A 12,476-nucleotide genomic window follows, 5' to 3' on the forward strand; every position below is an offset into this window, starting at 1 on the left:
AGGCTGATAGCTGTTTAACAGTCTGATGGCCTTGAGATAGAAGCTGTTTTTCAGTCTCTCGGTCCCAGCTTTGATAAACCTGTACTGACCTTGCCTTCTGGATGATAGCGGTGTGAGCAGGCAGTGGCTCGGGTGGTTGTTATACTTGATGATCTTTTTGGCCTTGATGTGACATCGGGTGCTGTAGGTGTCATGGAGGGCAGGTAGTTTGCCCCCGGTGATGCGTGGGCGGTGCAGTTGCTGTACCAGGCAGTGATACAGCCCGACAGGATGCTCTCAATTGTACATCTGTCAAGGTTTGTGAGGGTTTTAGGGGACAAGCCAAATGTCTCCAGCCTCCTGAGGTTGAAGAGGCGCTGTTCCGCCTTCTTCACCACACTGTCTGTGTGGGTGGACCATTTCAGTTTGTCCACTGCTGTTCCGTCAATGTGGATAGGGCGTGCTTCCTCTGCTGTTTCCTGAAGTCCACGATCATGAGTGAGAAGTTGTTTTTCTGACACCACACTCCGAGTGCTCTCACCTCCCTGTCTCCCTGTCTCGTTGTTGGTAATCAAGCCCACTACTGTTGTGTCATCTCAAACTTGATGATTGAGTTGGAGGCGTGCATGGCCACACAGTCATTGGTGAACAGGGAGTACAGGAGGGGGCTGAGCACGCACCATTGTGGGGCCCCACCAGTGTTGAGGATCAGCGAAGTGGAGGTGTTGTTTGCTACCTTTACCATCTTGGGGCGGCCCGTCAAGAGGTCCAGGACCCAATTACACAGGGCGTGGTTGAGACCCAGGGCCTCAACAGGGGGTATACATGAGGTACCGGTACAGAGTCAATGTGCGTGCGGGGGCACAGGTTAGTCAAGGTAATTGAGGTAATATGTACATGTAGGTAGAGTTAAAGTGACTAGATAATAAACAGAGAGTATGCATAGATAATAAACAGAGAGCAGCAGCAGCGTAAAAGAGGGGGGGGACAATGAAAATAGTCTGTGTAGGCATTTGATTAGCTGTTCAGGAGTATTATGGCTTGGGGGTAGAAGCTGTTAGGAAGCCTTTGAGACCTAGACTTGGCGCTCCCATATCATTTGCCATTCGGTAGCAGAGAGAACAGTCTATGACTAGGGTGGCTGGAGTCTTTGACCATTTTTAGGGCCTTCCTCTGACACCTCCTGATATAGAGGTCCTGGATGGCAGGATGTACTGGGCCGTACGCACGACCCTCTGTACTGCCTTGCGGTCCGAGGCCAAGCAGTTGCCGTACCAGGCAGTGATGCAGCGCTTTCATGAGCATAAATAAAGTGGCTTGTATCAGCTGGTGGGGGAGATCGAGGTTAATGTATTTTTTTTGTAATCAAAGGGTAAGCATTCTCACAATAAAAGAAGAAATGGGTCAACAGTATGAATTCCATCTAATTCCTTGAAGATGGCCAAAGCTCTATTGTTTGATCTATCCTCAGCATAGCTGTTGACACAACTAGTATAGTGGGGGAAGAATTACAACACTACAGAGTTACTGTAGTGTTTCTCTTGGAGTTTAAATGAATGAGAGGGATAGGAGGATGAGGAGACCCATCCGATCAGTGCTTGACCTCAACGGAGGAGGAAGGAGAAAAGTGGAGTCTGGTGTCGGGAGGGGGGCCAGCAGCTCCCACCATTTGTAATTTATTTCATGGGCCGCTGATAGGCCTGTCATTTGGTATCCCTTGGAGAACGCTTCAGGATTGAAGCTCCTACAAGCATACAGATGAAGGACTGCAGTCCAAACCCAGTGTATGCACGTCTGATTTAGAGTTCAAGGAAAGCTCAGGCATGTCGTGGTTCAAAGGGTGCCGAAAAAAATCCTTAACTTGACATCATACAGTCTATCACCATCCTATGGATGTTGTCTCTTTGTAAAACAGCCATGATATAGTTACAGTGCAGAGCCAGAGAAAGATGCTTTGTTTAACGATTTCTGACGTGGAGATCTGGTCCGACGCTTCAAAGACTTACGGTTCTGAGCCAAGCATTTTGTTTACCAACTGCTCAACTTTGAGATAAAGCCCCCAAACTGATCTCAGTCACAGACTGAAGAGGACTGTTTTTAGCTTCATGTTGTGGAGACAAAAGTCTGTGATGTGAACTTTGTGTTTCTGCCTCTCCCCCCTCAGTAACATCATTGTCCTTGAATCGGACGATAAATACAGCTTGAATGACGACGGCTCGGAGCTGATAATAAAGGATGTCAAGAAAGTGGATGAAGGAGATTACACATGCATTGCCCGGAACAAGGCTGGGGAGAAGGAGGAGGAAGTCAGCTTGAATGTGTTCGGTAAGAGTAAAATTATTCCCTTTAACTGCAGTAAAAGACCTTTGCGTTTCTGTGCTTTTTAAATGTTTTTCTTGGTTTTACGATAGCGATGTGCATACAAGCAATACACATAACATTGGGAACACCTTCCTAATATTGAGTTGCATCCCCTTTTGCCCTCAGAACAGCCTCAATTCGCCATGGCATGGACTCTACAAGGTGTCAAAGGCGTTCCACAGGGATGCTGGCCCATGTTGACTCCAATGCTTCCCACAGTTGTGTCACGTTGGCTGGATGTCCTTTGAGTGGTGGACCATTCTTGATACACATGGGAAACTGAAACTGAAAAACACAGCAGCGTTATTGTTCTTGACACACTCAAATCGGTGCGCCTGGCACCTACTACCATACCCCGTTCAAATTTACTTAAATCTTTTGTATTGCCCATTTACCCTTTGAATGGTACACATACACAATCCATATCTTAATTGTCTCAAGGCTTAAAAATCATTATTTAACCTATCCCCTCCCCTTCAGCTACACTGATTTGAAGTGGATTTAACCAGTAACATCAATAAGGGCTCATAGCTTTCACCTGGATTCACCTGGTCTGTCTATTTCATGAAAAGAGCAGTTGTTCCTAATGTTTTGTACACTCAGTGTATATTCCATTGGCATCTATCAATTTATTGTATTTTTTCCTTTTTATCTAGTGCAACCCAGGATCACCTACCTGGACAATCAGACTGCATCAGAGCTGGAGGAGCAGATCACCCTGACTTGCGAGGCCTCTGGAGACCCCACCCCCACCATCACCTGGAGCTTTGGCCGGAGGTTCTTCACAGAGGGAGAGCAGGTACTGGTGTCTGGGGACCAGGGACGGGCATGGAACCAGGGGCCCGAGCTGTGGTGGACAGGATGTGTCAATCAGAGTGCCAACTACTGCCAACTGAATATTGATATAAAAACTTAAAGACAAGCACAGCTCCATTTCGTCCATGGTATTATACCAAACGCCTTTCAAAAGTCCCGTTGAGCAAGTCCAACAGTAATAGGCAGTGGACATGTACTAGTCTGTCCTGGTGGTTTCATTCATGGTTTCTTCGTCTAAAGGAGCCTCTAAACAGGATTTACCAGGTATGATATTCAGATGGTCAGGTAATGCAACTCCATATACATGAAAAATAAAACCCTGATAGAATCGAGCAGATCATCCTGTCGTCCGCTAAAAAATCCCTGTCACTTTTTGCCCCCTTAACGTCTGATCTTATTAGTGTTCGACACTTTGATGATGCTGTGTGCATGGTCACTGTGAATCATAGATTACACTCAATTCCCCCCCACCTCTTTCATCTTCTACCCAGTGTTCATTTGGAGGCATGTGTTTCAGTGCATGGTCCTATCTGACGCTCCACTAGAAGGCTTTCATATCCCTTTACAACCAGCCGCTCCAAGTCACACTGTAGCTTTACTCAAATAATGAAAGAAACGCAGCAACATCAGCGATCCCTGAACCCCAGGTGCAGCTGCATCTCTCAGCATATTTCACCCAGACAAATGTAATTAGAAATTCCACATCAGTTGTTAAGCATAATTTCATGTTTTCTCATCCAAACGCAATCAAGCAATATCTATCGACAACTGCTAACAGCTCTTATCAATATTCAGCCATGGTGAGAAACTCTTTTCCCACTTTACACTCTCACTTTTACACTCACTTTCACACTCTTCCTCTGCTTTGCTCTTTTTCTCTCTCTATCTCTATCTCTCTTACTAGGACAGAGGCTTATCAAATTCCCCTGCAATTACTTTAGTCTCTTTGCACCTCTGCATTTCCGCTCGCTAACAGCACTCTTACTAATTATTAGCACTTCGGAGGGGGCATATGTGTGAATTGGAATGATTGGAGCAGAAAGCATTTTATAAAGGAAAGAAATAGGTTTTATACGTGGACTCAGAGTAAAGTTAGATTTTTTATATATATTTTTTTATCTACTCACTCAATCCCTAGGACAGTGTGTCCCCTTTAGTATAGTTTGTACCTTGTTTCTTTACTTCAAAAACGTGGATGTTTACATAGGCACCCGATGCATTTGACAAGTCAAGGTATTTCTAAAACAATTTGTGACTAAGACTATGCTTTATCTTAAGGACACGGAGCAGCATTAGCATTTTCTTCAAAGGGCAGATTTGATTCCAGATTGTGCGTGTGTATCTACATGCGGTTATGCATCTCTGTCACTGCCAGCATTATGCTCCTAAAAGGAGAACAGGAGCTCTCAGCAGAATTATATGATATATTACACACCATCTACTGTATATATGAATAGCCCACCTCTGTGTATATTCCTATCTTGCAAGGATGTCAGATTCAAAGGCATTATCGCTGTTCTGCATTTAGAGTAAAGGCAAATAACCTAATTTCAAGCCTATTTTCATGCTCTTATTGCTGCATTCTGATGGTGTCGTCGGCTTTTCTAAACCCATCTTTTAGTGTTCGATTCTGATTGTGAGTTGTGTAAGAAAAGTCTGCTGGATTAGTCAGTTGAGAGAGATAATGTTTCCTTCTAGTTCAAGTGGTGTTTAAACATTATAAGCACTTTATAATTACCTTTTCATTTAAAAGCGATCAGGTTTATTCACTACACCGTATGTCAGTAATTATCCCTGGAATAAAACTTTGAAAACTAGCTCTCTGCTTCTTGTACAGAATCTCAAAGCATGTTTCTCCGCAGAGAATCTTACTATTTATGGTGTTTTTACACCGTAAGATATGAGTCTGAGGGGGAAAGTTTCCAAAGTACTTCAAAAGTGCATCAATAATTCTCTGTGAGACAACAATGTGGTGCGTTGCTTTACATCAGAAAGTGCAAAGAGAATATTTGATTCACATTTGCTATTGGAATAAACAAGATCTTTGGTGATGTATATGGTCATATATTCAGAGCCTTCGGAAAGTATTCAGACCCCTTGACTTTTTCCACTTTGTTACGTTACAGCCTTATTCTAAAATGGAATAAATTAAACAATTTCTATCACAATCAACACACAATACCCCATAATGACAAAGCGAAAACCTTATTTAGACACACTACCGTTCAAAAGTTTGGGGTCACGTAGAACTTTTTGAAAGAAAAGCTGATTTTTGTACATTAAAATAACACCAAATTGATCAGAAACACAGTGTAGACATTGTTAATGTTGTAAATCACTATTGTAGTTGTAAACGGCAGATTTTTTATGGAATATCTACATAGGCGTACAGAGGCCGGGTCTTCTGGGTCTTCCTTTCCAGTGGCGGTCCTCATGAGAGCCAGTTTCATCATAGCCCTTGATGGTTTTTGTCAAAGTTATTGACATTTTTCCCATTGACTAACCTTCATGTCTTAAAGTAATGATGGGCTGTTGTTTCTCTTTACTTATTTGAGCTGGTCTTGCCATAATATGGACTTGGTATTTTACCAAATAGGGCCATCTTCTGTATACCACCCCTACCTTGTCACAATACAACTGATTGGCTCAAATGCATTAAGAAGGAAATAAATTCAACAAATTAACTTTTAACAAGGCACATCTGTTAATTGAAATGCATTCCAGGTGACTACCTCATGAAGCTGGTTGAGAGAATGCCAAGAGTGTGCAAAACTATCGTCAAGGCAAAGGGTGGCTACTTTGACGATTCTCAAATCTACAATATATTTTGATTTGTTTAACACTTTTTTGGTTACTACATGATTCCATATGTGTTATTTCATAGTGTTGATGTATTCACTGTTATTCTACAATGTAGACAATAGTAAAAATAACAAAAAACCCTGGAATGAGTAGGTGTGTCCAAACTCTTGACTGGGACTGTATATACATACAGTTTATTCACAATACCTAGTATAATGTGGCATCAACTACTAATAGGCCCAATATACAGTACCTTAACACACTTAGTCGCCTCTCTTGTGTGTAGTCTCAGGGAGTCACAGTTATCTCAGCATTCTACATCTGGGTCATGCTGCCCTACTTTGGTTTAGATGGACAATCCAACCATTTTAATGTAGATGACAAGAGAGAGTGCTGAAAGAGGCCCTGTGAACAACAAGAATAAAAGTTGAAACCAAAAGCGACTAGAGGAGGAAGGAAGAGAGTGTTACATTTAAAATAAAATGTTTTCAGGGAGACAGTTATTTTATTGGTGGTGGTAGTGTGAGAAGTGGCTTGAACAGAGATGGTTTTGAGATTTTGGCCTGTCATGAAAGACGCCCTGCATCTTCTTCAGTGGGATGGACTGTCTGCAGGAAACGTACATTAGATGCTACATTTCAAATAGACCCCTAGCCCTATAGCCCTTGCAGGCACTCACTTTCTCCCTTCCACTCTTATAGCTCTGTTGTGGTTTTGTGTTGTTTCCACACCTCTCTTATCACCAGTATATGCTCCATGTTTTAAGAGGTCTTCTCACAACTGGACACCTATTAAAACATGGCTCCTTAACCACTATGAAAGAAGAATTGTGCGTCACTCAAAACACCAACCACTGCTGTTAATCCTCAATTACTTTTATGGTGGCTCGCTACCTGAGATGTTGCTTTAAACACACGACTGATACTCTATTCAACCCACAGGGCCATAGGTTAATGCATATGCATGCAGTATGCACAAGCCCATAGAGTTCATCAAGATATTGCTATTCCAACAAACACAGAATAGATAGCAAATGTCCAACTTAGCATTTATCCTCAGTTGAACTGGGACTAGTGGTTGCCAGGCTCAAATAACATTCTTGAAGCTTTCTTATGCTGATGGCTCTCTTGGCTTCTTTGACAGCGCCAGTAGCTGGAAGCTTAGACGTTTAAAGAGGATGTGTGAATGTCTTTCAGCATTTCCTTCACTAAAAAGTCATGCTTGACTCCATAATAAGTAGCCGGGTAATGCTTTATAACGGGCTGGCTGTGCAGGATGCACATCATGATGAAGTTTACTCTAGACTCTGATCTTTTGTCAGTTTTGTATTTTCCCCATACATATTTAAGTTTAGTATTAGGGGAGGGGAAGCTGGTCCTAGATCTGTATCTAGGGGAAACTTCACCCCAGAGCCATCAAGATGATGTGGAGGAAGGTGTCAAAACACCTCCCAGCTCACACTCCCCTCAATGACCATGCAGGAGGAAATGGATAACTGGAAGTCAGTAGGAAACACCACCATCCCTTGCTTGAGATCACAGGAGATGCTCCATCATACTATATTTATCATGCTATATTTATCATTTAATAATAATAGAACTGACTTAACGTTTTATTTTCACTTGATTGATATTCTAGATTGTATTGTCGTATCTGGACCATCTTCCCTTCTGGTAAGGTGTATTACTCTAGATTGAAGGAAGTCACTTTAATTAAGAATCCCAAGCCACTTACAATTCCCAATGTCATATATCAGTGGAAATCAATGGAACCAGTCCAAGTCAACAGTGCATTCATGACAGTCTTGTCTAAAACTTATAACACCGTCCTCCACTAACTCGAATGATCCACCTGGATAACATTGCTTTGTCACTGCTCACTAACCCCAGTGTCTATCTCCTCCCTTTCACTCTGTATCTGTCTGCCTCTATTTTCTGGGTGTCACCGAGGATTTTATTTACCGCCCTCTGTAATGGGAAAAACCTGCTGTTCCTGTGATAAAAGCTGTCAAAGATTCCATTGGTTCTTTGTCATTCCGTCATCAGTCATTGAACCAGTTCCTTCCTACCTCTCTCCATCTTCCATTCATGTCCCTTTTGATTTATCAGAGTTGTGGATCAAATCTATGAGATTGCGCATGCATATTCATCATGACACGTTCCACCAAAGAATTCATCTATTGATTCCTAATGTATCTCAAACTAAAATGGACTGCATGAAAACCACCTGGCAAGAAATAATGTTTTTGTACAATCTTTCAATACAGCAAACATCAGGGGTTGTATAACAAATTATTTTAGGAAGAAAGGTTCATATAAGGGGTTCTTTAAATATGTTACTTTAATTAGTATAAATGTTAATACCTAAAGGTAATAATCAAGGTGTAGAATATCCTAGCAACAATATTGGCTACTGATTAGGCAAACAATGTCTTGCTCAAAATTAGTGTCAATGCCCTCATATTTCATTAATTAGCATTTAGCGTCTTAATAAGAGAGCCTCCCATCATGCATTGCAGAGCTTCCTTTCATGGTTTGGCATTTTGATCACTTGTCAGCGTACATGTCCCGTGGTGCAGGTGACCTTTGGGATGGGGTGAAAGAACAGCCTTGTCAGAATGCGGAATATCACAAATCCCCCTTAAAAAAAAACGTTTTCATCCTATTCCAGCCTTGAAACTGCGTATCCAGTGTGTGTCCTTTGGTTGTTGATGATGATGGTGTTGTTTTTGTTATTGCTTGTGATGAGATGGAAAACTAAAAATGACAAAGCTGAAGCTGTTGGAAGCTGTTAAAGTAATAAAAGTAAAATGGGCAATTTTAAAACAAAATCTAGATAAGTCATCATTGGCGGTGAGGGCTTATTCACCTAAAATAAATGTTTAAATGGCCATGTCCGAATACCCAGACTTGCATTCAAAGATGAAGGCATTTTGAGTGTGAAAAAATATATTGTTTTATAGAATGTGCAATTTCGAACTGTAGTATGCTTTAAATGGCTGCATGCTATACTCTTTTCAGCTTTCATTTAGTATTAATTCAATGCATGCTTTGGAGGTAGAGAATAATCTGTTCATACCCACGACTGTACCAGACATGCAGAACCAAAATGAATGAATGGCGGGAAAACAACACAGTTGTGCATTAGATGGCGCCACCTCAGTTTGGGTGAGTCTAGTATGTTGATATTTGTTGCTTACTGCATACAATTTTACTAAACAGTACATTCTAAATAGCATGTAAAATAATTAGTACAGAGTGTGTAGTTTTAGTAAGTCATAGGCAAGACAGATTTCGGACATGGCCATGTTTTATTTACGCTTTTTTAACATGTATTTTCTCATTAAACCCCATGCATCTTTGTTTTGAACATGAGCTAATTTCACTGGACCTCTACAGGTAAAATACAGCCTGTATCAGCAGCAACTAACATGTGCATTTCAATGCAATGCATGTCTTGAGCTTTGTGTTTGAGGGTTAATTTTTAAAGGCTTTTTTTCCCGCTGTTTTGTGTGTTGTTCCCTGTGTGTTTGTCCTCTCCAGGCTTCTTGGACTCGGCCCGAGACGTTCGAGGTATGGCTACTGAACACGTAGCCAGACTCCAGATCCAGTGCTTCACACTGGATCTAGACAAACCCTGTTCACTGCAGAGCATCAGTGTTGTCTTTTTTACCCCAAAGCCTTTTCTCAAACTCTCCAAAATCTACCACAAATATGATTCCAGACTAATGAAGTCAAATTCGGGAGTATGAAATGAGACGCTTCCTTTTGAACGTCCATTTTACATTAGATGTTCTGATTGCTAATTTGCAACTGCCAGGCTCGTCCCAATGACTGCGAGTCCTGTTTAGCCAGGCAACATTGAAAAACCTCAATTAGCCAACACTCTCTGCTCTGCCGTGGACCAAGCCAAGCCAATCTAGCTGAGCCTTTTGAAAACACTAACCAGCCATGCTGTAGACTGCACAAGAAAACCCTAAAATAGAGATGCACCTTAATATTGGCTACTCCCCTGCTTGTTAGAAAGAAAGAAAAATAAATAATATAAGAAGAATTCAAGAAATGCTTATGCCTTTGTGGTAAATATCCGAGGCATTTACTCAACAATCTCAATATCTCTGTCACATTAGGCATAACTGTTGATTTTGTTTGAATATTCATCAACATGTGTTCTGTGTTTATAATGAATGATTCAGTGACATATGAATGGTGTGGATTGGGGAAAATACGTTTCCCAGAGTTTTAACTACAGGTGAAAAATCCCAGTTATCATCTTGCAAGCCGTTATTAATGAATCCCACTGCATGTACAAAAAAAATACTCTGAAGTTCTGTTCATTGGAAAACATAGCTTCTTGTATCTATAACATCTTCATTATTAATTCAGGTCTCAGTTGATCTTTACTCTGGCACCCAACCATGAATTCACATCAGAAAACCCAAACGTCAGTTTTTAGGTTTTGAGTATCAGTTCAGGAAGATGGCCATGTAGCCTAGATAATCACCCCACAGCCAACATACTGTATCTTCATAACTGAAATTCTGATAATTCAGAATTCAATAATTTAATACACATACAAAAGTATGTGGACACCCCTTCAAATGTGTGGATTCGGCTATTTCAGCTGCACCCGTTGCTGACAGATGTATAAAATCAAGCACACAGCCATGCAATCTCCATAGACAAACATTGGCAGTAGAATGGCCCGTTCTGAAGACCTCAATGAATGTCAACGTGGAACCATCATAGGATGCCACCTTTCCAACAGGTCAAACTGTAAGTGGTATTATTGTGAAGTGGAAATGTCTACGAACAATGATTCCAGACTAATGAAGTCCAATTCGGGTTTATGAAATGAGACGCTTCCTTTTGAACGTCCATTTTACATTAGATGTTCTGAATGCTAATTTGCAGCTTGCCCTCAAGTTCAGTCCCTCCTCATTTTGCATTAATTCCTCTCATATCGTTGGTTTCATAACCACTTATTAGGAAGGTGTCGACAGTGGTAGGCCCCACAAGCTCACAGAACGGGACTACAGAGTGCTGAAGCGCGTAGCGTGTAAAAATCATCTGTCCTCGGTTGCAACACTCACTACCGAGTTCCAAACTCCCTCTGAAAGTAATGTCAACACAAGACCTGTTTGTCAGGAGCTTCATGAAATGGGTTTCAATGGCCGAGCAGCCGCACACAAGCCTAAGATCACCTTGCGGAATGCCAAACGTCGGCTGGAGTGGCGTAAAGCTCGCCGCCATTTGACTCTGGAGCAGTGGAAACGCATTCGCTGGAGTGAATCACATTTCACCATCTGACAGTCCGACGGACAAATCTGGTTTTGGCGTATGCCAGGAGAACGCTACCTGCTGCAATGCATAGTGCCAACTGTAAAGTTTGGTGGAGGAGGAATAATGGTCTGGGGCTGTTTTTGATGGTTTGGGCTAGGCCCCTAAGTTCCAGTGAAGGGAAATCTGAACGCTCCAGCATACAATGACATTCTAGACGATTATGTGCTTCCAACTTTGAGGCAACAGTTTGGGGTAGGGTCCTTTCCTATTTCAGCATGACAATGCCCCCGTGCACAAAGCGAAGTCCATACAGAAATGGTTTGTCGAAGATTTTGACTCGCCTGCACAGAACCCTGACCTCAACCACCTCGAACACCTTTGAGATGATTTGGAACACCGACTGCGAGCCAGGCCTAATCGCCCAACATCAGTGCCCAACCTCACTAATGCTGAATGGAAGCAAGTCCCCTCAGAAATGTTCGTGGAAAGCCTTCCCAGAAGAGTGGAGGCTGTTATAGCTACAAAGGGGGGACCAACTCCATATTAATGGCCAAGATTTTGGAATGAGATTTTAGACGAGCAGGTGTCCACATACCTTTGGTTATGTAGTGTATTTTGGCCCTCCCAGCTTAGCTAATTTTAGCGTAGCTTCAGTAGATAACTAGTGTTGCTAAATCCTTCTTTTCAGATGCCCAGTAGTGTTCCAGCTGTCTTAGTCCCTGGTATTATAGACACATAGTTTGTAGGAAAAGTAGTTTGCATTCCACATAATGTCATACCATGTCTTTGCTTTTGATATTTCGAATAAGCTGCTCTGATCTTTTCACCATCGTTTGAGTCAACATTTGCCTCGTGTACGCTGGTAGTGTCGATTACTGACATGGGCACCATGGGTAGAGGATTTATCCATGCTTTCCTGGGTTCAACCTCAATACGACGGGTCAGTTGGTCAGTTTAGCAAAACCCCACTGTAAGTGTGTCACGGCGTCCGTAGCACACTCTAGTCTGGCCTCCTTCAGACATGACACCTTTTGAGAGAGAAGCAAGACACCCATCCCCAGCGGGCACGACCGTTTCTGAAGGCTTGGTGAGACATCGAGCTGGGTTTTTCACTCTTGTTCCTGGGCTCAGCCAGCCATCCTATTTTCCTTGAACTTTTATTAGAATGAGAAAAGGGGTTGGCAGAATGATGCTTCTGCGCTTTTTATTAGAGGAGATAAGAGCCACAGACACAGA

General features: G+C 42.1%; 1 protein-coding gene across 10 annotated transcripts in view; it reads left to right on the forward strand.

The window, feature by feature from the left end:
• LOC139418157 (neural cell adhesion molecule 1-like) overlaps nucleotides 1-12,476 on the forward strand; it is a 324,778-nt gene that overhangs the window by 251,293 nt on the left and 61,009 nt on the right. For 6 of the 10 annotated variants that reach the window (XM_071167388.1, XM_071167394.1, XM_071167390.1 and 3 more), the window contains exons 7-9: nucleotides 2,144-2,304; nucleotides 2,997-3,139; nucleotides 9,501-9,530. In XM_071167388.1, coding sequence (XP_071023489.1) covers nucleotides 2,144-2,304; nucleotides 2,997-3,139; nucleotides 9,501-9,530 — 334 coding nt within the window. The remainder of the gene's footprint in view (nucleotides 1-2,143; nucleotides 2,305-2,996; nucleotides 3,140-9,500; nucleotides 9,531-12,476) is intronic. The other 4 variants (XM_071167389.1, XM_071167393.1, XM_071167395.1 and 1 more) reach the window with 1 other exon arrangement.

This window comes from Oncorhynchus clarkii, chromosome 10 (assembly GCF_045791955.1).
Source record: "Oncorhynchus clarkii lewisi isolate Uvic-CL-2024 chromosome 10, UVic_Ocla_1.0, whole genome shotgun sequence".
In the NCBI taxonomy this organism is placed as follows: domain Eukaryota; kingdom Metazoa; phylum Chordata; class Actinopteri; order Salmoniformes; family Salmonidae; genus Oncorhynchus; species Oncorhynchus clarkii.